General features: G+C 38.2%; 1 protein-coding gene across 4 annotated transcripts in view; it reads left to right on the top strand.

Annotated features, from left to right (window-relative positions):
- LOC144042778 (ryanodine receptor 3-like) overlaps positions 1 to 24,284 on the top strand; it is a 105,537-nt gene that overhangs the window by 76,575 nt on the left and 4,678 nt on the right. For 2 of the 4 annotated variants that reach the window (XM_077555752.1, XM_077555760.1), the window contains 37 exons: positions 16 to 91; positions 847 to 970; positions 1,041 to 1,144; positions 1,226 to 1,293; positions 1,358 to 1,479; positions 1,616 to 1,665; positions 2,336 to 2,396; positions 3,073 to 3,311; positions 3,872 to 3,953; positions 4,096 to 4,226; positions 4,333 to 4,659; positions 5,416 to 5,656; positions 5,722 to 5,809; positions 5,889 to 5,981; positions 8,167 to 8,337; positions 8,429 to 8,488; positions 8,567 to 8,701; positions 10,379 to 10,491; positions 12,225 to 12,321; positions 13,309 to 13,418; positions 13,832 to 13,883; positions 13,954 to 14,004; positions 14,075 to 14,174; positions 14,248 to 14,327; positions 14,400 to 14,476; positions 14,575 to 14,648; positions 16,598 to 16,615; positions 17,774 to 17,854; positions 17,942 to 18,030; positions 18,121 to 18,249; positions 18,350 to 18,454; positions 20,145 to 20,226; positions 20,305 to 21,623; positions 23,380 to 23,438; positions 23,516 to 23,687; positions 23,761 to 23,847; positions 23,936 to 24,142. In XM_077555752.1, the coding sequence (XP_077411878.1) occupies positions 16 to 91; positions 847 to 970; positions 1,041 to 1,144; positions 1,226 to 1,293; positions 1,358 to 1,479; positions 1,616 to 1,665; positions 2,336 to 2,396; positions 3,073 to 3,311; positions 3,872 to 3,953; positions 4,096 to 4,226; positions 4,333 to 4,659; positions 5,416 to 5,656; positions 5,722 to 5,809; positions 5,889 to 5,981; positions 8,167 to 8,337; positions 8,429 to 8,488; positions 8,567 to 8,701; positions 10,379 to 10,491; positions 12,225 to 12,321; positions 13,309 to 13,418; positions 13,832 to 13,883; positions 13,954 to 14,004; positions 14,075 to 14,174; positions 14,248 to 14,327; positions 14,400 to 14,476; positions 14,575 to 14,648; positions 16,598 to 16,615; positions 17,774 to 17,854; positions 17,942 to 18,030; positions 18,121 to 18,249; positions 18,350 to 18,454; positions 20,145 to 20,226; positions 20,305 to 21,623; positions 23,380 to 23,438; positions 23,516 to 23,687; positions 23,761 to 23,847; positions 23,936 to 24,142 (5,274 nt within the window). Of the gene's footprint in view, positions 1 to 15; positions 92 to 846; positions 971 to 1,040; positions 1,145 to 1,225; positions 1,294 to 1,357; positions 1,480 to 1,615; positions 1,666 to 2,335; positions 2,397 to 3,072; positions 3,312 to 3,871; positions 3,954 to 4,095; positions 4,227 to 4,332; positions 4,660 to 5,415; positions 5,657 to 5,721; positions 5,810 to 5,888; positions 5,982 to 6,952; positions 6,968 to 8,166; positions 8,338 to 8,428; positions 8,489 to 8,566; positions 8,702 to 10,378; positions 10,492 to 12,224; positions 12,322 to 13,308; positions 13,419 to 13,831; positions 13,884 to 13,953; positions 14,005 to 14,074; positions 14,175 to 14,247; positions 14,328 to 14,399; positions 14,477 to 14,574; positions 14,649 to 16,597; positions 16,616 to 17,773; positions 17,855 to 17,941; positions 18,031 to 18,120; positions 18,250 to 18,349; positions 18,455 to 20,144; positions 20,227 to 20,304; positions 21,624 to 23,379; positions 23,439 to 23,515; positions 23,688 to 23,760; positions 23,848 to 23,935; positions 24,143 to 24,284 lie in introns of all 4 variants that reach the window. The other 2 variants (XM_077555741.1, XM_077555768.1) reach the window with 2 other exon arrangements.

Genomic DNA, 24,284 nt, shown 5'->3' on the forward strand with positions numbered 1-24,284 from the left:
TGTCTTTGGTCCAAGGGAATGGTGGAGGTGGTGGCTGAGAATTACCATAACATCTGGGCCAAAAGAAAAAAGAGTGACCTTGGAAGTCGAGGTGATTTAGAAATGATGCACTCAATTGTAGTTCACATACATTGAAAAACTCACTTAACAAATACATCTGAAGTTTTACAGTCTTATGTGAAAGGTCACCAGTAAATAGTTCAAACCTCTTGACAAGGGCTTTCTTACATGAAAAAATAAATATTTGGCGACATGGTAGAGTGCGTGGTCATTGCCCAGGCACATTATTTTATGCCTCCATCACATTAACCCTGGAGAACCCACGGGGTCAAATTTGGCCCCTATAAATTCTGCTACTCAAATAACAAAGACCTTTTTTTTTTTTTATATAAATTTAACTTCAAAAGTCCAGAGTGCCACTTCTGACCCCTGCATGGGGCCATCTAGTGGATGAAAATTGCACTTACATGAGCCAGAGTGGTGGTGACAAGATGGCTAAAATGCAACAAATAAAACAAAACAAATTATATTGTTCAATATAGCTGTGTATTTGATTGATTATTTTCTTAAATTCTAAATAGTTTACTGACAGTTTTTGTTATTCTGATTTTTCGAAATGATACCCCTAAATCCCAAAAATTCAAATTTCGCCCTAATCTTAAATTAGGGAATAAATTGAAAAAAAAAACATTGAAAAAACATATATTTTGGTGTTCAGTGAACTTATAGCAGTCATTTAATGTATAATTCATAATTTTCCAAAGAAGAAAAGGGTTCTTGGGTTCTCCAGGGTTAAGCATCTTCCCTCTACCAACGACTCATTGGGCGGGCGCTGTGCATTTTTAGGTGGAGGCACGCACCCTTTGCTGGTGCCCTATGAGACGCTGACAGCCAAGGAGAAGGCTCGGGATCGGGAGAAGGCTCAGGATCTCTTCCGCTTCTTGCAAATCAGCGGCTACAGCATCACAAGGTGGACACAAACGAGACGAATTCAGGTTCTTTCGGGAGCTCATCGACATTTGGTGATCATTGTGTCGCAGAGGTCTGAGGGACTCCTCCTCCATGGAGAAAAGATTTGCTTACCGGTTCCTCAAGAAGCTGCTCAAGTATGTCGACTCCGCCCAGGAGTTCATCTCTCACCTCGGTATGAGAACGCAACAGATGCGACTATTAGAAGCATGTGAACGATTGATTTCATTCTAATTTACATTCACGTTTAATCCAGAGGCCATGGCTGCCAGTGGCAAAACCGACAGGTCACCTCATGAGCAAGAAATCAAGTTTTTTGCCAAAGTAAGATTGGGATGGATTTGTGTACAAGTGAATAAATATCTGATACATGTACATTTGTTACCAGGTCCTTCTCCCGCTCATTGACCAATACTTCAAGAATCACTCCCTCTACTTCCTGTCGTCACCCAACCAGAACCTGAGCAGCAGCGGCTATGCCTCCAACAAGGAGAAAGAAATGGTCACCAGGTCACGCCACTCGTGTGCACAGCATGACAGTAACACTCACTGCATGACAGCAAACTTCATTTACGCTCTTTCTTCCAGCTCTTTCCTCGTTGTAACTTTCTCAATTTGTTCCCTTTTCTAACTTTCACACAACCAGCTTGTTTTGTAAACTGGCAGCTCTTGTCAGACATAGGATCTCTCTCTTTGGTAAGATGCTGTCTGTATGTCTCCATTTCTTATGTCTGTGTGTGCGCATGTTATCTTGTGCAAATGCATATTTCTTAACTGAAATTAAAGCGCTTTGACTTACAGAATTTATTTAGGGTTTTGAATAAAACTAAACATTTTCTTTACCGTATGTTATTTTGTATTTTTGTTAGTTTTGTATTAGACTATGAAAAAGGCATTTTCCATTTTTACCTGTATAACAAATAAATACATTTTAAACACTGCAATGCAACACTATCCAAAGACATACAATGCTGTATTCTTAATAGTTTTGTGAACATTGCATTTTATTTCCATTTCCCATTTGTAATTTTTTCATTCACAGTCTCTCAGAATTGTCTAGATGAACTATGTGTAGCCCGAGTTGCTCCTAGTGGCACACTTTGTACAAAGGATTGCATAGAAGCACTATTTTGTAGGAAATTATATTTGTAAAGTTAAGCACAACCTTACATTAAAACTGGACTATTACTACTGTGGCACAGAAATGTTATATAATTTTAGTTTAATTTATTTTGAAGCTAGTGCAAAACCTTTGAGTTTTTATTTATGTATTTATTTATTTTTTAAGTAACTGCTATTTACATTGTGTTTGCATTAAAATGCTTCTGGAAATGTGTCATAGCTGCTTCCCCATGTTGTCTTGTAGGGAGTGACTCAACCACGATGGTGAGCTGTTTGCACATCCTGGCCCACACACTGGATACCAGGTGGGTGTATATAATAATACTACTACTACTACTACTAATAATAATAATAATAATAATAATAATAATAATACATTGAATGATATTACTGAAGTCCAAACAAAAGCACTCTGTCAAAAGGAGACAAAACATTGAACGGATTTGCCAGCTTTTCCTGGCTTCAACTCATTTGTATTGTATCCTCATTAAAATATATTAGTCCAGAAAAGGTTCTTATTGCTAGAGTGTCTTGTGGGAGACACTGGCATTAGCAAAGAGCATACTCTGGCATTTAATTAAGCAAACAAGTTGCATGCAGCATATGATGCCCAAGGCTTCCAATGCGCCGCTTGTTAATGCAGCTCACACATAATGAAGGCCGTATTGTGTCTTGCCTTTCATTTCTCCTTTCTACTGGGACACATCAAGGCCTTGTTATTCATTTAACTATGAATTATGAAATGCTGGAAATAGACAAACTAATCATATTAATGCTTTGCCTACAGTGTTTCTGTACTCTGCGCTAGCAAAGTCACCTTAGATTTAATGTATATATTTACGTAATTTATTGAATAAATCACTCATGGTTCTGGGCAAGAGGTGGGTAAGGTGGACGGTCATACTGAGAAGTGCTGTGCTTTACATGCCAAGGGTTATGTAGTCATTTATTACCCAATATATTGCTTTGCCACTATTGCAGGACAGTAATGAAGTCGGGCTCTGAATTGGTGAGGGTCGGGCTCAGGACGTTCTTTGAGAACGCCGCCGAGGATCTGGAGAGAACGTTCGAGAACCTCAAGCTGGGGAAGTTCACTCACTCGCGCTCGCAGATGAAAGGCGTGTCGCAGAACATCAACTACACCACGGCGGCTCTGCTCCCCATCCTGACCGCTTTGTTCGAACACATCACGCAACATCACTTTGGAATAGATCTGCTTTGTAAGTTCTCACTGTTAATATATGACCAAGCATGTGCGCGGCAAATGTGACGCTTGTTTTATTTTGAGAAAAGTGGAGATCTTTTTGCAGTTTTTTTTACTGTAAAATTTACTTAGCGCGTGACAATCTCCAACAAGTCCTTCCAGCATGTAAACCATGCCGCTCTCTCAACGACTTTCAAATGGAATAAGGGAGCCGCTTCTAATGTCTAATGTCCCATAACAGCCGAAATACTCTCTGCTATCTGCGTTAGTCTAGCAAAATACCAAAAGAAAGAAAACGTTTGACTGTGCTTTGTGCGAGAGTTGCGCTGGGAATGAAAATAGGGCCCTGATAGTGTATTTCACAATATTGAATAGTAGCTATGCTACATTTGAAGTCATTTAACTCTCTAGCAGATTGTCTGGCTTAAATTTTATTTCATTAAAAACCTTAACATTTGAACAATGGCTTTTCATCCCTGCCAGCTACGAAGAAACTGTTTGGACATGTTCCGTCAAGGACAACTCATCTGTTGCAAAGTGATTCAATTTGACTTGTTTTTTTCTTTTCTGTTCCAGTGGATGATGTCCAAGTGTCCTGCTATCGGATCCTAACCAGTCTCTATGCTCTGGGGACTGGGAAAAACATCTACGTAGAACGGTAGCCCCATGCTTTATTCATTCACTGCCACGCCAGTTAATTTTATTTTTTTTTTAACGTCTATAGCCGTCAATGGCACTGAATGAATGAATACTGGAGTTGAGCAATTGTAAATCCATGCCACCTTCTCTGTGCCCCCCAGACAGCTGCCAGCTCTCGGTCAGTGTCTGGCCACCTTGGCGGGGGCCATGCCGGTGGCTTTCCTTGAGCCAATGCTCAACATGTACAACCCCTTCTCAGTCTTTAACACCAAGAGTGGCCGTGAACGAACCAGTAAGTTACATGTTGTCCTCTCAAGGTGCCAAATCTGCAGTGATTCTAAATAAGACCCGTTTTGAACCATGTTGCTTTGATGTATAATCCACACTGGTATCTTTAGTCCTTGGCATTCCGGACTCAGTTGAACAAATGTGTCCCGGGATGCTGCGGCTCGACGGGCTCATAAAGGACATCAACGACATGGCTGAATCGGGAGCTCGCTACACAGAGATGCCGCATGTGATTGAGGTGGTCCTGCCCATGCTTTGTAACTACCTGTCCTACTGGTGGGAGAAGGGACCTGAGAACCAGCCAGCTGGTGGCAGTACCATCATGTGCTGCGCCACCGTCACCTCTGAGCACCTCAGCCTCATTCTGGGCAACATCCTGAAAATCCTTAACAACAATCTGGGCATTGATGAGGCCTCGTGGATGAAAAGGATTGCAGGTGGGCACGCTGCATTGAGCCCTATGACTTTAATTTCCTAAACATAGATAACTTCTTTTGGATGTTAAACAAATGAGGTTAAATTATATTTACTAAAGGAAATAAGGACATACATAAAATACAATTATAAATACAATACATGCTTATTTTTTATTTGTTTTTATCTTTTTTATTTTCATTTTTTTTTATGTATTTATTTTTTTAGACAAGATCTTATGGTTGTTGAACAAATGAGGTTAAATCATATTTACTAAAGGAAATAATGACATACATAAAATACAACTATAAATACAATACATGCTTATTTTTTATTTGTTTTTATCTTTATTTTTTATTTATTTTTTATGTATTTTTTTAGACAATATCTTATTGTTATTGAACAAATGAGGTTAAATCATATTTACAAATGGAAATAATGGCATACATAAAATACAACTATAAACACAATACATGCTTATTTTTTATTTGTTTTTATCTTTATTTTTTATTTATTTTTTATGTATTTTTTTAGACAATATCTATTATTAGTTTTGATCTTTTTTTAATGTATTTTTTAATGTATTTTACTTATGTAGTTTAGTATTTTATTGATTTTATAAATATTGTTTATAGTTGATTTTACTAGGTTTTATTTGTATGATCGTATGTGGATTTTAATGTGCAGCACTTTGGAAACGCTTGTTTATGAAATGTGCTATAGAAATAAAGTGGATTGGACTAAATACATCCTCTATTTTCCCATTTTTGCATTTCAAGTGTACGTGCAGCCCATCATCAACAAAGCTCGCACTGACCTGCTAAAGAGTCACTTCCTGCCCACCCTGGAGAAGCTGAAGAAGAAGACGGTGAAGGTGGTGGCGGAGGAGGAGCTTTTGAAAGCAGACAGCAGGGGAGACACACAGGAGGCCGAATTGCTCATCCTGGATGAGTTTGCTGTGCTCTGCAGGGACCTTTATGCCTTTTACCCCATGCTCATACGCTATGTGGACAACAACAGGTTAGCTCAGGATGATGGAGCTTTTCAGGTGGACAAGGTCAAAGTCAAATGTCCCTCTGCTGCAGGCCCAGATGGCTGAAAGAACCAGATGCTGACTCAAATGAGCTCTTCAAGATGGTTGCTGAAATTTTTATCCTCTGGTGCAAATCACATGTAAGATTGTAGATTGGACCTTTATGTACAGATTCATCAGTTTTTGTTTGTCTTTTATTTTTATTTTTATTTTTTACAGAATTTCAAACGAGAGGAGCAGAACTTTGTGGTCCAGAATGAAATCAACAATCTTTCCTTCTTGACTGGAGACAATAAAACTAAGATGTCAAAGGTTTGTTTCTTATCCATTACAGACTGCACTTTGGTATAACATAGGATTATATATTGCAATAAATTATGCGTGAAGGCACTATCTAGGTTAGCATTCGGAATAAAAACTGCCGTTTACCGTAGTCATGTACAGATGCAGCTCAATAAATTAGAATATGGCAGACTAGTGAAATAAGTTAAGTTGTTCAATTCAAAAAGTGAAAATGACTATATGATTATACTGAGCCACTAAACCAGAGGGAAACAATTTACTACCTAATTTCTATGTTTAAAAAATATTTTTAAAAATCTGTTACGTTGTTTTTGTTATAATATTGTAATTTCTTGAGACTTTTCATTAGCTCTGATCACCAAACCATTTGCAAAAATTATTACAAAAAAAAAAAAATCATAACAAGTTTCACTCTGTGTGCAATTCTTCTATATACTGTAATGATTTTCAGTGTTTGGATTGAACAAATGAAATAAATTACATTTTCCACACTAATTTACTGACTTTCATCTGTAGATGCTTTACTCACTATGTTTTGTTTCACAGTGTCATTTTCTCCCCAATGCGTACTGTTTTCCATTGTGTATTGATGACGGAAGAGTCTGATCTCTTTCTATGGCCCATCTATTATTTCTGTTAAGTCCAAGACTAAGCAAAGTGAAAGTGGTTTTCTCTATTTGCCTCATTTGTGCATGTGGAAATACTCTTGTTTTCCTACCAGTCAAACCACTCTCCTTCAAAAGCTTCTGAATCAAAAACAGGAAAAATTAGTTGAACAAATTACATCAAAAAGGTTATTCTTAGAGTGTGTAATTGTGTGCGTGCTTTTCTATGCATCTAACACTCATCCATTAGAAACAAATATTTCTGCATATTTGTCATTGCGCACAAGTGGCGAATGTGTGCCTCCATTAACGGTCATCCTTATCCGCTATCTGCCTGTCTTTCTCCCTTCCTGTCTCTCTCTTTGTCTCATACAGTCCTTTAAGGAAAAGGTAGAGTGATGCAGCGCATGTTTACATGACAGCTTATTGGCTCATGAAGCTAAAAAGCCAATAGCGCATTGTGCCTCTGTGCTTTGTAATTTATAGTGAAGTCTTATTATTATGTCCCTTAATCTTATTTGTGTCTTCTTATTTGTGTTTTCTTCTTTCATAAATGTGTAATAGTGAATTTCTTTGTTTTTTAATTATCTTTAGGGGTGAAATAATGATGTCCAGACCCTTTGTAGCCAGTTGTGCTTTTGTTTGATAGGTTGTGATGTACTGTATTTGGGCATAATTGCCTCAAGTGTGTATAATTGTGGTTATATGTATTAGGTGTGTGCGTATGTATGTTTATGTCATTGTGAATATGCACGTGGACAAAATTGTTGGTCAATAATAATAATAATAATAATAATAATAATAATAATAATAATAATCGGATTCAACAGAATGGACTCATGAAACAGTTGACAAGCCACAAAGCTCCTTGGAGAATGTGGACAGACGAGACAATACTGGAACTTTTTGGCAGGTCACATGAGCTCCATGTTAACAGATGTAAAATGACGCTTACCGGGAAAAGAACACGGTTCCTACTGTGAAACATGGAGAAGAAGAAGGTTGTGTTGTGTTCTGGGGCTGCTTTGCTACGTCTGTCACAGGGTGTCTTGTTTCTTTGCAGGGTACAATGGAATTCTCTCAAGACTATCAATGTATTCTTAGAAATGTGCTGCAGTGTCAGAAAGCTTGGCCTTAGTTGACACAAGTTACAAAAATAATTTGCCTCATAAGGTTGGGCACCAAAATATTAAGGTAATCAGGGGATGTCCAGGCCTGTTTCATGAGTTTGTTGATCCAGAATCCAAAGCAATGTCTGACTTTCATTGGCTACTTTTCACAATTTGCTATTACTGTTGTCAGATTCAAGTAACAGTATTTCTCTGACCACTGTGGGTTTTTCTTACATCAACAACATTTTGTCCACGTGTGTATGTACAAGTATGCTTTGTTTTTACAGAGCCTGCTGCTTCAACTAAGCTAAAATCTGGAGTTTTTTGTTTTTTTAACCATGTTTTTTTTTTTCCGAACATCTTTCTTTTTGAATAAAGACCACCTGCTGCTTAGCAGTTATGCTTCAGTGAAGCATGTGTTTCATTGATTGTGTCAAGGATGGGAAAACATTGTTTTGTTATTGTTGTATTTTTCAGTCTGGGGGACAAGACCAGGAGAGGAAGCACAAGAAAAGGCGCGGCGAGTTCTACTCCATCCAGACATCACTGATCGTGGCTGCTCTCAAAAAGATGCTTCCAATCGGCCTCAACATGTGCACCCCAGGGGACCAGGAGCTCATCTCCTTGGCCAAGACGCGCTATCTGCTGGTCAGACTAAAAATCCGCTCATTCCACAAGTGTGCGGCTTTGATAAAACGTCAAATGTTGTGACTGAGTTGGTGAATATTTGTTTTTACAGAGAGACACAGACGACGAGGTCAAAGATCACATTCGGCAAAATCTTCACCTCAGAGAAAAGGTAAGATGCATACAATAGCCGACCCTGCAAGATGTACGTTTACTCTACCTGACCTGTTACTCGGATACTTGCTCCCAGTCGGAAGACCCAGCTGTGAGGTGGCAATTAAACCTTTACAAAGATATAATGATACGGGGCGAGGGCCCCCCTGATCCTGACAGGGTGGTGGACCGTATCCAGAGGATCTCTGCTGCCGTTTTTAACCTGGAACAGGTAGAACATTTGCATTTTTTCACATTGTCTCAAAGTGTTGACAGCAAAACAGCTGTGCGTTAAGTGGAGGGCAATGGACATTGGAAATATGCTGTTAAGTGTTTTATCCTACAGTTTTTTGTGGTGAAGATCTGTGAGCATCAAAAATGATGATTGTTGCTCGTTTAACTCATTCACTGCCAGTCCAGTTAATATGGATTTTTGACATATATAGCCGTCAATGGCACTGAATGAATTTGGAGGACTATCCGAGTGCACAAGTATCAGACTCTAACATAATTTTATGTGGCACGCTAAAGCAAATAAAATGTGTCCACTTCATGTTTCTTGCTGAGTGGATTTGTTCTTTTTGACAGATGATCTGGACAAAAATGTTAATTTAGATATGACAAGCATCTGTTCTCATCAAATCCTTTCTTAACATGACTTGAAATATAGTAAATTTGGTGGCCACTATTTTCAATGATTGAAGATTTTTCTAGTCATCTGCCCTCTGAGGGACACTTTAACTATAATATGGCCTGCTATGACAATACATTTGAGACCCCTTTTCCATTTTCTCTCACTGACATCTAAGTGTGTCTCTAAGAGCATAGTGTGTCTGATGGGCATGACTTTTTTTTTTTAAATAAGGCTTGGGGTCACAACAAATGCTGCCTATTAGCAAGGGACTAGTAAAAAGAAGATAAGCAATTCTGTTGAGATGCTTTTTGTTGATATTTTTTGTTTGTTTATAAAATTTGTTGATATTTGATCAGACAGAGTGAGAGTACTGCAGTTTTAACGTAGCGTACCTAAGTGGACGGAAGATTCTGCATGAATCTATTTGTGGTATGAGAAGAATAAACAATAATTCAGGGGATCCATGCTTTTTATTGGATAAGTATGATATATATAAAAACTAGGGGTATCAAATTTAGTGTGTTAATTTGAGTTGATTTAAAGTTCCTTAAACTCCACAATTTTTTTTTTTTACGCTCGATTAATGACTGCCCCTTATTTGGAAAGCCTGTACTGGGAGAATTCCAGTCGCAAAGCAGCAGACACGTCCTCGTCAAAATTTTGCAGTAATAAATTTAATGATAATGCATATATATATATATATATATATATATATATATGTGAAGACTGTGGTCAAGTTGTATTTTACAATTTTAAAAAGGTGCAGAATTTCACACTTAACTTCATTTTAAAGATTTGATAGCTGTTAATATGAAAAGCAAAATGCACTGAGCTGTCACCGACATCTTACTAATGCAATTATGCCATCTAGTGGCAGAAAAATGACCTCAACACAAATCCATATCACACTTGTTTTTTACAGTACAGTACATCTTTTTAATTTTCAACTCAATTTTATGAATTATTATGAAATTACTGTATCAATGGCTAAAATATGCAACCATATTTCTATTAGTTTAAAAAAAAATTCCACGTTTATGTTAACAAGAGTATGAAAACTTAAATATTTTATTGTACATTTAGAACAAATATAAAATGCGTGATTAATCATGAGTTATCTATTGAAGTCACGCGATTAATTACGAGTAAAACTTTAATCGCCTGGCACCCCTAAAACACCACAATACATACCCATATCATGACTACAGTGTATCAGTCTGCCTTTAAACTCTTGTGGTGATGCATATATGACTGAGTGTTTTCTTCCTCTTCTAGGTGGAGCAACCACTGAGATCCAAGAAATGTGTCTGGCAAAAGTTGTTGTCTAAGCAACGGAAAAGAGCAGTCGTTGCGTGTTTCCGGATGGCTCCACTCTATAACCTGCCGAGGTATTGGGAGAAAAACATCTGCAGTACTCACAGGGGTTTAATATGCACCAAATAATGTTAAAAACATGATCAATTTGTTATAAATTATTGGTCAACTTCCAGGTTCTGATTGCATCTGCAGCATCAGCAACTGTTGTTTGCCTCTTGTCTGACTCACAACCTCCATTTCTCACTACCTGGATTCTGACCATGCATTAATACGCAGGCTCCCTCTCTATGTTTGTAGGAAAAATGTCTGGCCCGCAGATGTTTTCAAGGAATACAAAAAGGGACACTAGCAATTTCATGCCCTGCTGGTCTGTAACTCAATTACAGGAAGCAAGCCGCAGTAGGAGGAAAACAATTACGGGGCCCAAAAGGGAGGGCGGCCACCTTCAATATGTGCTCAGTTGCGGCAACCTGCCTGCCTGCTTGCCTGGCAGGCAACATGTCACATTCATTCCTGGTTGTTAACACTGAAATATGACCCAGCATAGCAAACCTTTATTAAACTCTGCTTCCAATGCAGACACGTTTCTGTTCCCGAATACTAGCTTCCATGTGAAGGATAATGCAAACTCAATCTTTGTTGCGTCCTCAATGTCACACTGTATTGTACTTGCCTCCCTCAGGGACAAAAACAATAATTACTTCCTGAATGCCTACCAACATATTTGGCTGGAGAAAATGCATGAGAACTCAGACTATGACAGTCTGCTCTCCATGCTGACGGTAACGTAGCATTGACCCGTGTTGACAATGTTGCTGACACCACACGCACCTCTTGTAACGGACCCTTGCTGAATTCCTTCCAGGCACAAACCTTAACTTCCATTCATTCAAATGTCCCTGCTGGTTTCACCACTGGTCTGTCTGTTGGTTTATAAGGGGGAAAGTAGAACGGATTTGCAGGGTTGAATCAGACAGCAGTTTTTGTGGTCAATTTTTTGTTTGTTTATTAAATTTGTTGATATTTGATCAGACAGAGTGAGAGTACTGCAGCTTTAGCGTAGCGTACCTAAGTGGACGGAAGGCTCTGCATGAATCTATTTGTGGTATGAGAAGAACAAACATTAATTCAGGGGATCCATGCTTTTTATTGGATAAGTATGATATATATAAAAACTAGAGGTGTCAAATTTAGTGTGTTAATTTTGAGTTGATTTAAAGTTCCTTAAACGCCACAATTTTTTTTTTTACGCTCAATTAATGGCTGCCCCTTATTTGGAAAGCCTGTACTGGGAGAATTCCAGTCGCAAAGCAGCAGACACGTCCTCCTCAAAATTTTGCAGTAATATATTTAATGATAATGCATATATATATATATATATATGTATGTGGAGACTGTGGTCAAGTTGTATTTTACAATTTTAAAAAGGTGCAGAATTTCACACTTAACTTAATTTTAAAGATTTGATAACTCTTAATATGAAAAGAAAAATGCACTGAGCTGTCACCGACATCTTACTAATGCAATTATGCCATCTAGTGGCAGAAAAATGACCTCAACACAACTCAATATCACACTCGTTTTTTACAGTACAGTACGTCTTTTTAATTTTCAACTCAATTTTATGAATTATTATGAAATTACTGTATCAATGGCTAAAAGATGCAGCCATATTTATTTATGACCAGCGGGCTGTACCAGTACCCTGAACTAACAAGTCTGAACCTCTTCTGAAAGGCCTGCTTCCCTTCCTCTCCTCTGCTTTGACCTAACCCAGGCGAATTTCCTCTTACCCCCTCCCTAGGCATCGCTCTATTAACCTCTTCCTCCTGGCCTATCAGAGAATATGGATAGAAACAGAAGAGTACTCTTTTGAGGAGAAGCTAGTACAGGATCTTGCAGTAAGTACTGAAAGTGTAAAAGCCGGTCCCAAAGTCTTCATTCGTGATGGTGGCCATGTGCCCTGGGGAGGCTTGCCCCGCCTCCTTTTGTTGTATCTGTGACAGTGTTGTGTATGCTTGAAGGTGTTTTTCCGACTTATCAGCCATTTGTGTAGCAAGCATAACATCACTGACGATGTCAGAGCAATATCACGCGATTGTCATCTCGTGCAACTGCAATGCTTCATCCAGTTTGACTTTTGGTGTCACGCTTAATAGTTGGAAAATAGCACATTTTTCTGGGACAATGAGTTGTTGTTCTCCTGAATAAATCATTGGATGTCCATAGAATTGTTTAAAGTGGAACCTTCAACATTTCTTGACAATAATATGTTATATGTGACCGACATTCTGAATAATATTACATTTGTGGAAGCAACAAAATCCAGCCATTTTATCCATCTCAGGGGGCGGCCATTTTGACACTAGCTGTCGACTGAAGATGACATCAAAGTTGCTCAGGGCTCAGGCAACAACCAATCACAGCTCACCTGTTTTTTGAAGCTGAGCTGTGATTAGTTGTTACCTGAGACCTGAGCAACATTGATTTCATCTTGGATCGACAGCAAGTTGCAAAATGGCCGCCCCTGAGATGGATCAAAACGACTGGATTTTGTTGCTTAATTCATATTCCACGCAATATTAACCAGAATACCGTATTTAGACCAGTGGGGCTGCATTGAACATATTATTGTCAAAACAATTTTTGGATTGACTTCCACTTTAAATATAATTATGGAGAATCATGCTTATTGACATTCTTTACAAAGCTGCTGCATGTCACCTCAGCTTGTCTGTTAGCAAACATGTTCGTCCTTGCTTGTGCATGAAGGTCCGCATGCTTCCAGTGTATGCCCTTAGACTCTTAAAATAGTTTGTCGATGGTAACAGTTATAATCAGGTACTGTCACATTATCAACTGCTAACGAGAAGTTATGACTTGTCCAGAAAATACAACATAAAGTAGAGGAGGAGGAAGAGGAGGAGGTCAGAAAGCAGCCTGATCCTCTTCACCAGCTCATTCTGCATTTCAGCCACAATGCTCTTACAGAGTGCAGGTGAACACACACACACACACACACACACACACACACACACACACACACATACTTGTGCTTATATAATTGTGAGGACATCCATAGACATAATGCATTTCCTAGCCCCTTCACCTAACCCCAACCGTCAAAACTGATTGCCTACCCTTATTCCTTACCCTAACCTCAACCATAACCCAATTCAAACCTAAACTCTAAAACCAAGTCTTGACCCTCAAAAAGAGGTCTTGAGTTGTGAGGACCGGCCAAAATGTCCTCACGTCACAAAAATGTCCTGAATCTATTGGTTAAAGACGTATTTTAGTCCTCACAATGTAGTACGTACAAGTACACACACACACACAAAGATGGCACATGATATGTGACTGTGCATCCTTTAACCATGCGATATTTGTTATTTTCTTTTTCTTTTTTAGCTCTTTAGAAGATGATCCTTTATATATCGCATACGCAGATATGATGGCAAAGGTACATTTTTGTCTCAATGACGTTCATGGATGTGAAAATGTGCAGGTTTTACCTCATATTTCCCTCTCAGAGTTGTGCTGAAGGTGAAGAGGAGAATGACGAGAAAGAGAAAACATTTGAGGTACGATTGAAGCAAACAGTGGCGATCTTTTTTTTCTTCCTCACAGTATGTTCCTTGTGTTGTCTTTTAGGAGAAGGAAATGGAGAAGCAAAAAATGTTGTACCAGCAGGCCCGACTGCACGACCGCGGGGCTGCAGAGATGGTGCTCCAAATGATTGGTGCTAGTAAAGGTACCTGTCCACCCCCACAAACTCACCACATTTGCTATTCTGTATAGAATGATTTACACTGTGAGGTCATTAGGTCGACTGGATGCTATGGTAACCTTCACCCTGAAACTGGGTATCTCCATTCTCAATGGGGGGAACAGTCTGGTCCAGCAGGTAATGGCCGCCCAGAGGTAGAAATGATTTCATTAGCTACATCAACCTACTTAACTTCCTTGTTTTGTGCAGAAAATGTTGGATTACTTGAAAGAGAAGCGAGATGTCGGCTTCTTCAAAAGCTTATCAGGACTAATGATGTCTTGCAGGTAACAAAGACACAAATGTTTTTTTCTCAACCTTTTTCAAATTAGTTTTATGAACCTAAACTAATATGAGACCATAATGGTTAATTCTTCCTTTTTAGTGTGCTGGACCTCAATGCTTTTGAGAGGCAAAACAAAGCAGAAGGTCTTGGGATGGTAACAGAAGAAGGATCAAGTATGTAACTACTAGTACCAACATTATCGTACAGACTGTTTAATTTTCTAAACCATAGCCCCCAATTATTATTATGTTGTCATTTTCAGGCCAAAGAATGTAATTCTGACTTTATTTGCAAGAACCTTTCATTGAGTTGTACATACTTGTAAAACCGAGAGTTATGTTTCGTTAAGTACATTTTTTTTTCCACCCTAACACACATTTTACTGCCAAGAAAGCTTGAATGGTTTAAGGGTATTTTGATGTTGCTGAATTCTAAAATGACCATTTTTGTTTCTGGATTGGCTCTTGTTTTTAAAAATATGTGGATGTTTGGTATTCTATTTATGCTACAACTTTGATTAGGTGGTGAGGCTGTATCTCTTTTCAGGCATGTCCATACAGCATTTTTAATTTTTAATGCACTCGTGAAATCGTGAAAGACAGTACAGTCATTTCTGGACTACAAGGCGCACCTAACTATAAACTGCGATAGCTAAATTTGGGGAATACTCGAGTTTTTTACACATATAAGCCGCACCCGATTGTAAGCTGCAGGTGTTTTAATGTTACCTCACCGGGTACCCTACTTTCTTCTCCATAATGAGGGCGCAAATTGTCTCGCTCTCATTCTGTCTCTTCTACTGTACTTGGGCTCACTTGGTTTGTTTTGATGGATAAGCCGCACCTTTGTATTAGCCCGCAGGGTCGAGTAGCGGCTTGTAGTCCAGAAATTACTGTAATCGTTTTTATAGAGAGCCTTGTATTTGCAGATCAGGTTTCATGTAAATAACAAGCGACATTTCAGACAATTAGACAATATTAGCAGTCAACATTTTTTTTGTAATTTTTGTGACATCAAAGCAACTCTACTTTTACTAATGATTCAAGTATATTTCGTCAACTGTAAAATAAATATATATAAAAAAAACTGTATTAAAATACTTAAATACTAAAAATAAAATAAATAAATAAATAATTAATTAATAAAATAAAATAAAATAAAATAAATTCCAAATGCTAGAGACAATTTAAAAACATGGATATCATTTTCGGACTCAGCAGCCCAAAATTACCCAAAAAACATTTAAATATCTTTGGCACTTATATCCTCTATATGTTTTGGTGCTGTTGTTGGCCCACGTAATTATGCAATAACAGTATGGTACATAATGTTAGTGTTTCTCATTTGACCCATGCACCACATGCCTAAAAAGCAGGCCTGTCCTAACCAAGCCTGATGAAGCCTTCTCAGGTGAGAGGCAAAACGTCTTTGAAGACAAACAGAGTAGTCCATTTGCGACGGATTCAAGAAATGATGATGAATGAGAATATCCTGACCACATGGATCTTCTGACTTCTTTGCTCTTCTGGGGTTGCACAATTCCATTGTCATATCATGTTTTTATTTTATGTTGATATTGTCATCGCACAGATGAACCTGTGTTACTGTATGTCCAAGTCCTGTCTTACTGTGGTCAACCAATTACTTGTGACGTCAATTAACAGTATTTCAACATGGGATGAATCAATTTGACTGCAGATTTGCATACAGTATATAGAGACTGATAATGTCATTAGGTACATTTGCACAATCAATTGAACAGTTGTTAACAGTGTAACCTATTACTTTACATTTACAGAGGCAATAAAAGTACTTCATTGGATCCCATTAGATTGTGCATGTGTACCTACAATTGTAATGATGCATATTGCAGCTCATTTCCACTTCATAAACTCAGGCATAAGTGATGGTAACGGTTTTTATCCCTGCCTGTGTAGAGTAGACTGTATTTTAAAACTTCAATTGCAAGCTTACATTGCAAATCAATGTATGGATAAGTTACAGTATATCTGGAGTACGATCAATCTCTCCTGTGGTTGTGATAGAATATCAATGTCTTCTCCTTTGCTTATGTCTGCTTTTTGTGTGTTCCTATGATCATTTTTTATGTCATCGGTCGCAGTCAACGTGAGTGAGCGGGGTAAATACATGGTTTAGATTCTACTCTACTTTTCTATGCAATGCTGACATCATGATTGCTCCCCCGTTTGATTCCTCTGTTCATACTCCTCTGATCTTTCCGCCCTTTGCACCCTGAATGCATTACAAGCACTATTCCTTATTTACAGAAAAAAACCCAGCCTGATGGAACGCATGCATGTTCATTTTAACATCGGGTAGATCAATACACTATATTGCTCAGTCTGTGGTCAGGTGACCCAAATTCCTTCTTCTTTCACAAGAAGGTAGAGCTTGCAGTTGTTTTGATTTGCCTTCATTTGGATGATACTAACCAAGGTAAAATTGTAAAAAAGTCAAATGTTTGCTTTGTTTGCAAGAGGCAGTAGGGGTTTGCTGGTGTTTGGACAAAACTGCTCACATTTATTTCTATTATTATATTTTTGCTGTACAGTAATCCCCCTCCATCATGGGTGTTACGTTCCAGACCACCCCAGCAATAAGTGGAATTTACTTTATTTGGAAATAGCATATTTAAGTCCACCCTAGTCATGTTTTTGTACCACTTGAACATAATATAATGAGCACAAGAGCAATGGATAACACAATATATGGTATAAAGAGTGCAACAGTATATCTATCCTTCTACTTGTTCAGAGTAAACAGATCCTATTTTAGCCAAACTAACAAACTTATCTCACAATATGCATGAATATTCATGCAAAATAATGTACATTGTAAATGAACCTACAGCTGCTGCTTTCTGTAGGTGTAGAAAACAGGATTGAAAGGGATTGACATTTAATAATCTTCAGCAAAAACTAGGGTATACTTAAATATTGTACTTCCTGTTTTCATTTGTCTTATTTAGTCAAATTTACACAGTATGCATGACTAAATAGTGTACCACCATCTAGTGGTCGACAGTAGAATTGCCCGTCAAATAAAGTAACAAAATCGAGTTATAAACAGACAAGAAGAAGAAGAAAAAATCATGGGACCGCAAACCCAGAACCCAGGATGGAGGATGCTTTACTGTATATGCAATTAGCCAACTAGAAAGCAGCTTTATAAATATGCAAAAGCAATTCTACCACTATTGCCTGTATTAAAATGAGGAATGTTCTCTGTCTATTTTCCCGCTGAAACAAACCGTTCATTTGATTTCTTGTCTTTGCAGGTTCCAAAGTGCTTCAGAATGATGAGTTCACTAAGGATCTTTTTAGGTTTTTGCAGCTTCTGTGTGAGGGACACAACAACGGTATGTTCACACACTTAGACCAAATGGTAAAATCTTATCTCGTTTATGAATATTCAATGCTTAATCTGGTCCATTAATTATCTTCAGATTTCCAGAACTTTCTCAGGACACAGACAGGAAACACAACTACAGTTAACATCATTATTAGTACTGTGGACTACTTGCTCAGACTTCAGGTGTGATCTTATCCTATGAGCACTTCCTTAAATACATATAACACACTTTAAATTGTCTATTCTATTATATTTCCCACTGTTTGATGATAGGAATCCATCAGTGATTTCTACTGGTACTACTCTGGAAAGGATATCATTGACGAGGCGGGTCAGAGGAACTTCTCCAGAGCGCTGGCAGTTGCTAAGCAGGTCTTCAACTCATTAACAGAGTACATACAGGTGTGATATCACGACACACGATGACAACAGGAGTTCCGTTATAACCAATCTGAGTGCAAATTGTTAATTTATCATCTGAGTGCTGTACTGTGTGCTATAGGGTCCATGCATAGGCAACCAACAGAGTCTGGCTCATAGCAGACTGTGGGATGCAGTTGTGGGCTTCCTGCATGTTTTTGCAAATATGCAGATGAAGTTATCCCAGGTATGAAATTCTTATCTATATTTGACAGTAGTTTCTGGTGTTCTCATAAGACACTTACACTCAATCAGGGTGACAACAATTTTTTCAGCTCTTTTTCCAAATTGGACATTTTCTTCCTTGCTGAGACCCAAACTTAATAATATAATGGGCAATAACATAGATTAGTGCTATCAAAAAGAGTCATTTGTATTCTGGCATATTCTAGGGTTTATTTTATGGGTATATTTGTTCTACGGTTGTTTAGTCCCTCTCCTGTGACTCCCTGAAAAAAATAGATATTTTATTATATTTTAAGATATATATATTTTATATATTTCTTTAGAATTTTTAGATCCAATATTCTTCAAATTAATTAATGATTTAGATAAAAATGAATAATTAAATATTCAAAAAACTTGAGACGAAAGGTAAATGAAAAAGTTTTTAAAATTACCTAAAAATGTCCAAAAAGTGACCATATAATGTCCAAAAGGGAAGAGGAAACGCAAAAATTTCCCGTGAAATGTCCATTTAATTGCCAAAAATGTCAGAGAATTTAATTTTTTTCAAAGGCAGAAAAGAAGACATTTTATAATAAGTGACTGTAAAATGACCAAAAACAAAAGAAGAGAGGCAAAAAAATATTATAAAATGTCTTTGGAATTGCCAAAAAGGCAGAAAAGAAAATGTTCAAAAAGTAACTATAAAATGTCCAAAAACAAAAGTAGGCAGAAAATGACCATAAAATTCCTCAGAAATGGCCAAAAAGCCAGAAAATGTATTTAAGAAAAGGCAGGAAAGAAAACAACCGTAAAAATGTCCAAAAACAAAAGAGGAAATTCCTAAAATTACCATAAAGTGTTCACAAAAGTGCCAGAAAATTGCTAGGAAAAAAAAGAAAAATATAGCCTAAAATGTCCAAAAAAGGAAGAGAGACAGAAAATATGTCCAGAAAATTGCCAAAAATGTTAAAAATTTGACAGAAAGGCAGGAAAGTCTAAAAATGTTAGGGTTAGGTCAACAGAAATCCAAAAATCGAAGATGATAGAAGAAAATTCATCTCAAAGTATTGGATGCTGCTCTCATATTTTTGTGTTCTGGTGCAGCTTTAATTAGCTCTTGGGCCGTCAGTACATTAGACTAACACTAACACACTGTTTCCTTCATCACAATATTCAAATGTTTTTGCGGCTACGGACAGATTTTGTATTTATTTTTCCAAAAATGGCTCTTTTGATAGTAAAGGTTGCTGACCTTGGGCATATACTGTGTGTTAATATGTCCGTATTATTACTATAATTGCTTTAAAAGTGCAATATGCAGCTTTTTTTTTTTTGCAATATTTTATTAATTTTACTATGTTTTACCTCAAGTAAACATGCATTGCCTATTTTAACTTGAAAAATATTCCACTAAAGATGCTTAGTGAGGCAGAGAACAGGTGTAAGGCTTTACATTTAATGGTGACAGATTTGGCCTCCTGAGATTGATGGTGTCCTGAATCCAGAGTTGATAAAGATCTCAAATGAGTTGGACTGGCGAAACATCTGTTTTTATACCGAAAATAACATTAACACGGTTCTGATGGATGGAGGTTACCTAGTGGTGCTCTTTGGGGCCTTATAGGGCAGGTTTCTACTAGCAGACCGTATGCAATGAACGGCAAAGTTCAAAGGAGGCTGTCTCAGTCCAGCCTTTTATCGTCTAACAGGACTCCAGTCAGATTGAGTTATTAAAGGAGCTGCTGGACCTGCAGAAGGACATGATCGTCATGATGCTCTCTCTTCTCGAAGGTGAAGTTTGTAAGATCTGTTATAGCAGCGTGACTTTAGTAAACAATGTCATCTTGTCCTTTCCATAACCCATCACAGGAAATGTTGTCAATGGGACCATCGGTAAACAAATGGTAGACACCTTGGTGGAATCATCCAGCAACGTGGAAATGATCCTCAAGTTCTTTGACATGTTCCTCAAGTTGAAGGACCTGACCACCTCAGACAGCTTCAAGATATATGACGCCGAAAGCAAAGGTTTCATCTCGAAGAAGGATTTCCAGAAGTCCATGGAGAACCAGAAGCAGTATTCCCAGTCGGAGATTGAGTTTCTTCTGTCTTGCGCCGAGGCGGATGAGAACGACATGTTCAACTACGTGCAGTTTGTGGAGAGGTTCCACGAGCCCGCTAAGGACATCGGCTTCAACGTGGCCGTTCTGCTAACAAACCTCTCGGAGCACATGCCGCATGATGCTCGCCTCTCGACGTTCCAGGACCTGGCCCAGAGCGTCCTCAGCTACTTTGAACCCTACTTGGGTCGTATCGAGATCATGGGCGGAGCCAAGCGCATCGAACGGGTCTACTTTGACATCAGCGAGTCGAGTCGAACCCAGTGGGAGAAGCCTCAGGTGAAGGAGTCCAAGCGACAGTTCATCTTTGATGTGGTCAATGAAGGCGGAGAGAGCGAAAAGATGGAACTGTTTGTGAATTTTTGCGAGGATACCATTTTTGAGATGCAACTAGCGTCTCAGATTTCAGAGCCGGATCCAGTAGAGCGTCAGGAAGAAGACGACGAAGATGACAACCAGAGCGTGGCGGAGAACCAGGAGGAGGAAGAGGAGGAGCATGTGATGCTGGAGTCTTCATCAGCCTTTACCGTCGCTTGTATCTCCATGAGAAAAAACATCTGCCACATTCGCCAGCTGCTCACGTTCAAAAGCATGAAACGGCAGTACCGAAAATTCCGGAAGATGAGCGTGAGGGAGACGGTACATGGCTTCTTTGCGTTCTTCTGGATGATCATCACCGGCCTCCTCCATTTTGTCTACAGCTTGGTTTGGGGTTTCTTCCATATTTTGTGGACCACCATGTTCGGGGGCGGCCTCGTTGAAGGGGCAAAGAACATGAAAGTCACCGACATTCTGGGAAACATGCCAGATCCTACTCAGTTCGGGATCCACGGGGATGTGCTGGAGACAGAGAAGATGGAGGCGCACGAGGCATCGGCATTGACCGAGATGGGTCACATGGCTCAGGGGGAAGTGGCCGAGGCAGACCTGATGGCCGAGCTGCTCAACATCCAGCCGAAGAAGGAGGGCAAACATGGAGCAGAACCAGGATTGGGGGACGTGTCCGAGGTGGTTGTGGGGGGAGATGCGCCATCCATAGCCAGTGCTGTCAAGCAGAAGAAGGCTGAGGTTAGTACATGGTAATAAAGGTGGTCTCTCCAACTGATGGTTCACATCTTTTAATGAACAGTCCTTGTGTGAACACGTCGTAAAAACTACAGTACAAATAAACAGAAAATAACTCAAACAGTATGTTTTGTAGATCCTTTTACCTTATTCACGTTGTAGCCTTGACAATCTCTTCTTTGAATACAATTGTCAGTGTATTTTTAACATTTTAACCTTGCTCTTTGCCTTTGCAATTACCATAAACAAAAATAAACCATACAGAAAATACAGATTCATAGTAAACAATACAGAATCTTGACCTATTGTGTTGCTAAATATTTACAAAAGTGCGTTAGCACCATCTACTGGATGAAAACGGTACCGTTTTACTAAGCGGTAAATCACACAAACACCGTAAAATACAGTGTGCTGGGGTTGGATTCCGAAAATACCTGCAATGAACGAAATCAGCAAAGTAGTTAGCTTCATGTTTTACATTTATTATAAATGTTTTATGGCTCTAAAACCCCTCACCACACAGTTTATACACTTTTTTCAACGAGGCGTTTACCTTTTCTTACATTTTTATCTCTTGTTTAAATATTCTCAATGTTCAAACTTTCATAAATTTGATAAAATACGTACAACAAAATGCATGCAAAATTGCACTAAATTAAATCTGTGAAACAACGATGAACCGCATTATAGCGAGGGAACACATTCGTAGAACAATGAAACATTACTCTAATGAGAACCTCGTTCTCTTCTCAACCAGGTGCTAAAGAAACGTTCACTGAATTACTGTTAAACTTGAGTTTTTTTTGGTTTTTACAATGACGCGCACACGTTTACACTTTTTTTTTTAAATTTTATTCTTTATTCACACACTAAGCAATATACAAAATAAGGGAGAGGATTGGATACAAACATTGTATAGAATAAACAACTAGAACATAAACACGCCAGGGAGGTTAGAACATATCAAAGCTAAACAAAATAAAATCAATAATGTAACAAAAAAAAAGAGAATAAGAGAATATAAAATCATATCAATAAATGATAAAGTTTACAATAATTGTAAGCTTTCAGACACATTCAACCAGACAATGATGAAAAATAATTCCTCATGGATATAAAAAAAATTCAATAAAGGACGGTTTCTTATATGTAAATTTTGACTTTAAATGTAAAATTTCGCTAGAATAATTATAAGATTTATCAAATAAAATTGCGTATAGACATTCTTATCAAATTCAAATACACCAAATAATGCATGTTTCCAAAATAAGGAGGAACTGGATAAATGTGGACTACACATCTTTACACTTTGAAGATGGCGCTACTTCTGGCGGTACGTCGGTTACTTAACGTCAGCTCCTACCGATTTACGGGGTCTTTCCTACATCCTTCAAAATAAAAGCATCAACTATATTATTGAAATAGCACAGTGAAACAAAGACATTCTGCAATGTAAAAAATAATAGCAGGTTCATTTACAGTACGGTCTAATACAGTGGAACCTCCAAGACGAACACAATCTGTCATTTAGTTAATTATGTATAATGCAAACAGTTGTAGAAAATGGATTGTAAATTGTTGCTATCAACTGCCAACCCGTGGGCAGTATTTTATTTTGAAATAACTTGGTCAGAACCAACAAAAAGCCCAAAACGGGTCACAATACCGCCTAGGGGTTAAAAGTTTAAAGAAACTGTTTAGAATTCCTCTCATAGAAGTGTAAATAGATGATAATGTTTTTGTTTTTTTATATATATAGATGGCTGCAAAGAAGAAGGCTTCAAATGGAGACTATAAATCGGATTCAGAGAAAGCAGAGTGAGTGTTTTGTGCACTGTGTTGTAACATAACATCTCCCGCCACATGTTTCTCTAACGGAATGTTTCTTGGTGTAGCTCTGATGATGGTGAGAAGAAAGACCACGATAAGTCCAAAGATGAAGCCCCTCCTGAGCTTGCACTGGAGAAGAAAGCCCCCAAGAAGAGACTCAGCATGAAGAAAGAACCACCGGAGGCCTTCACGGCCAGCTTCTTTGCTGGCTTGGAAATATACCAGACCAAGATGCTGGTCAGCTTCATTTAACTCCTCCAATTAATGGCTGATGAGTATTTAATGGATATTTTTGACTTGTATTTTGTAGAACTACCTGGCCAGGAACTTCTACAACCTGCGATTTTTGGCACTCTTTGTCGCATTTGCAATCAACTTCATTCTTCTCTTCTATAAAGTGAGTTAAATGCATTTTACAAGTGTCTGTGAAAATAAAGTCTAACAAAAAAAATATATATATATATATTTTTTTTTCATGTTATAAGGTGACTGGGGATAACTCTGATGATGTGGACCCTTGGAATGGTCGAGGGAGAACTGGGCAAGATGAGGAGGAGGAGGAAGACGACGGCTCTCTTGAATATTTTATTCTACAAGAGAGTACGGGTTACATGGCGCCAACACTTCGCTGTCTGGCAATACTGCACACTATTATATCTTTTTTGTGTGTAGTGGGATACTACTACTTGAAGGTACACACATGCATCCCCAATCAACATATACACAGTACAAATTCAAATACGGTTCACTATATTTACAAAAGTATTGGGCTTTTATGATTTAATTAAAATCTTGTGCGCCGTCAGTTAAAAATCCAAAATTTTGTGTGATTTG

Source organism: Vanacampus margaritifer, chromosome 1 (genome assembly GCF_051991255.1).
Source record: "Vanacampus margaritifer isolate UIUO_Vmar chromosome 1, RoL_Vmar_1.0, whole genome shotgun sequence".
NCBI classification, from domain to species: domain Eukaryota; kingdom Metazoa; phylum Chordata; class Actinopteri; order Syngnathiformes; family Syngnathidae; genus Vanacampus; species Vanacampus margaritifer.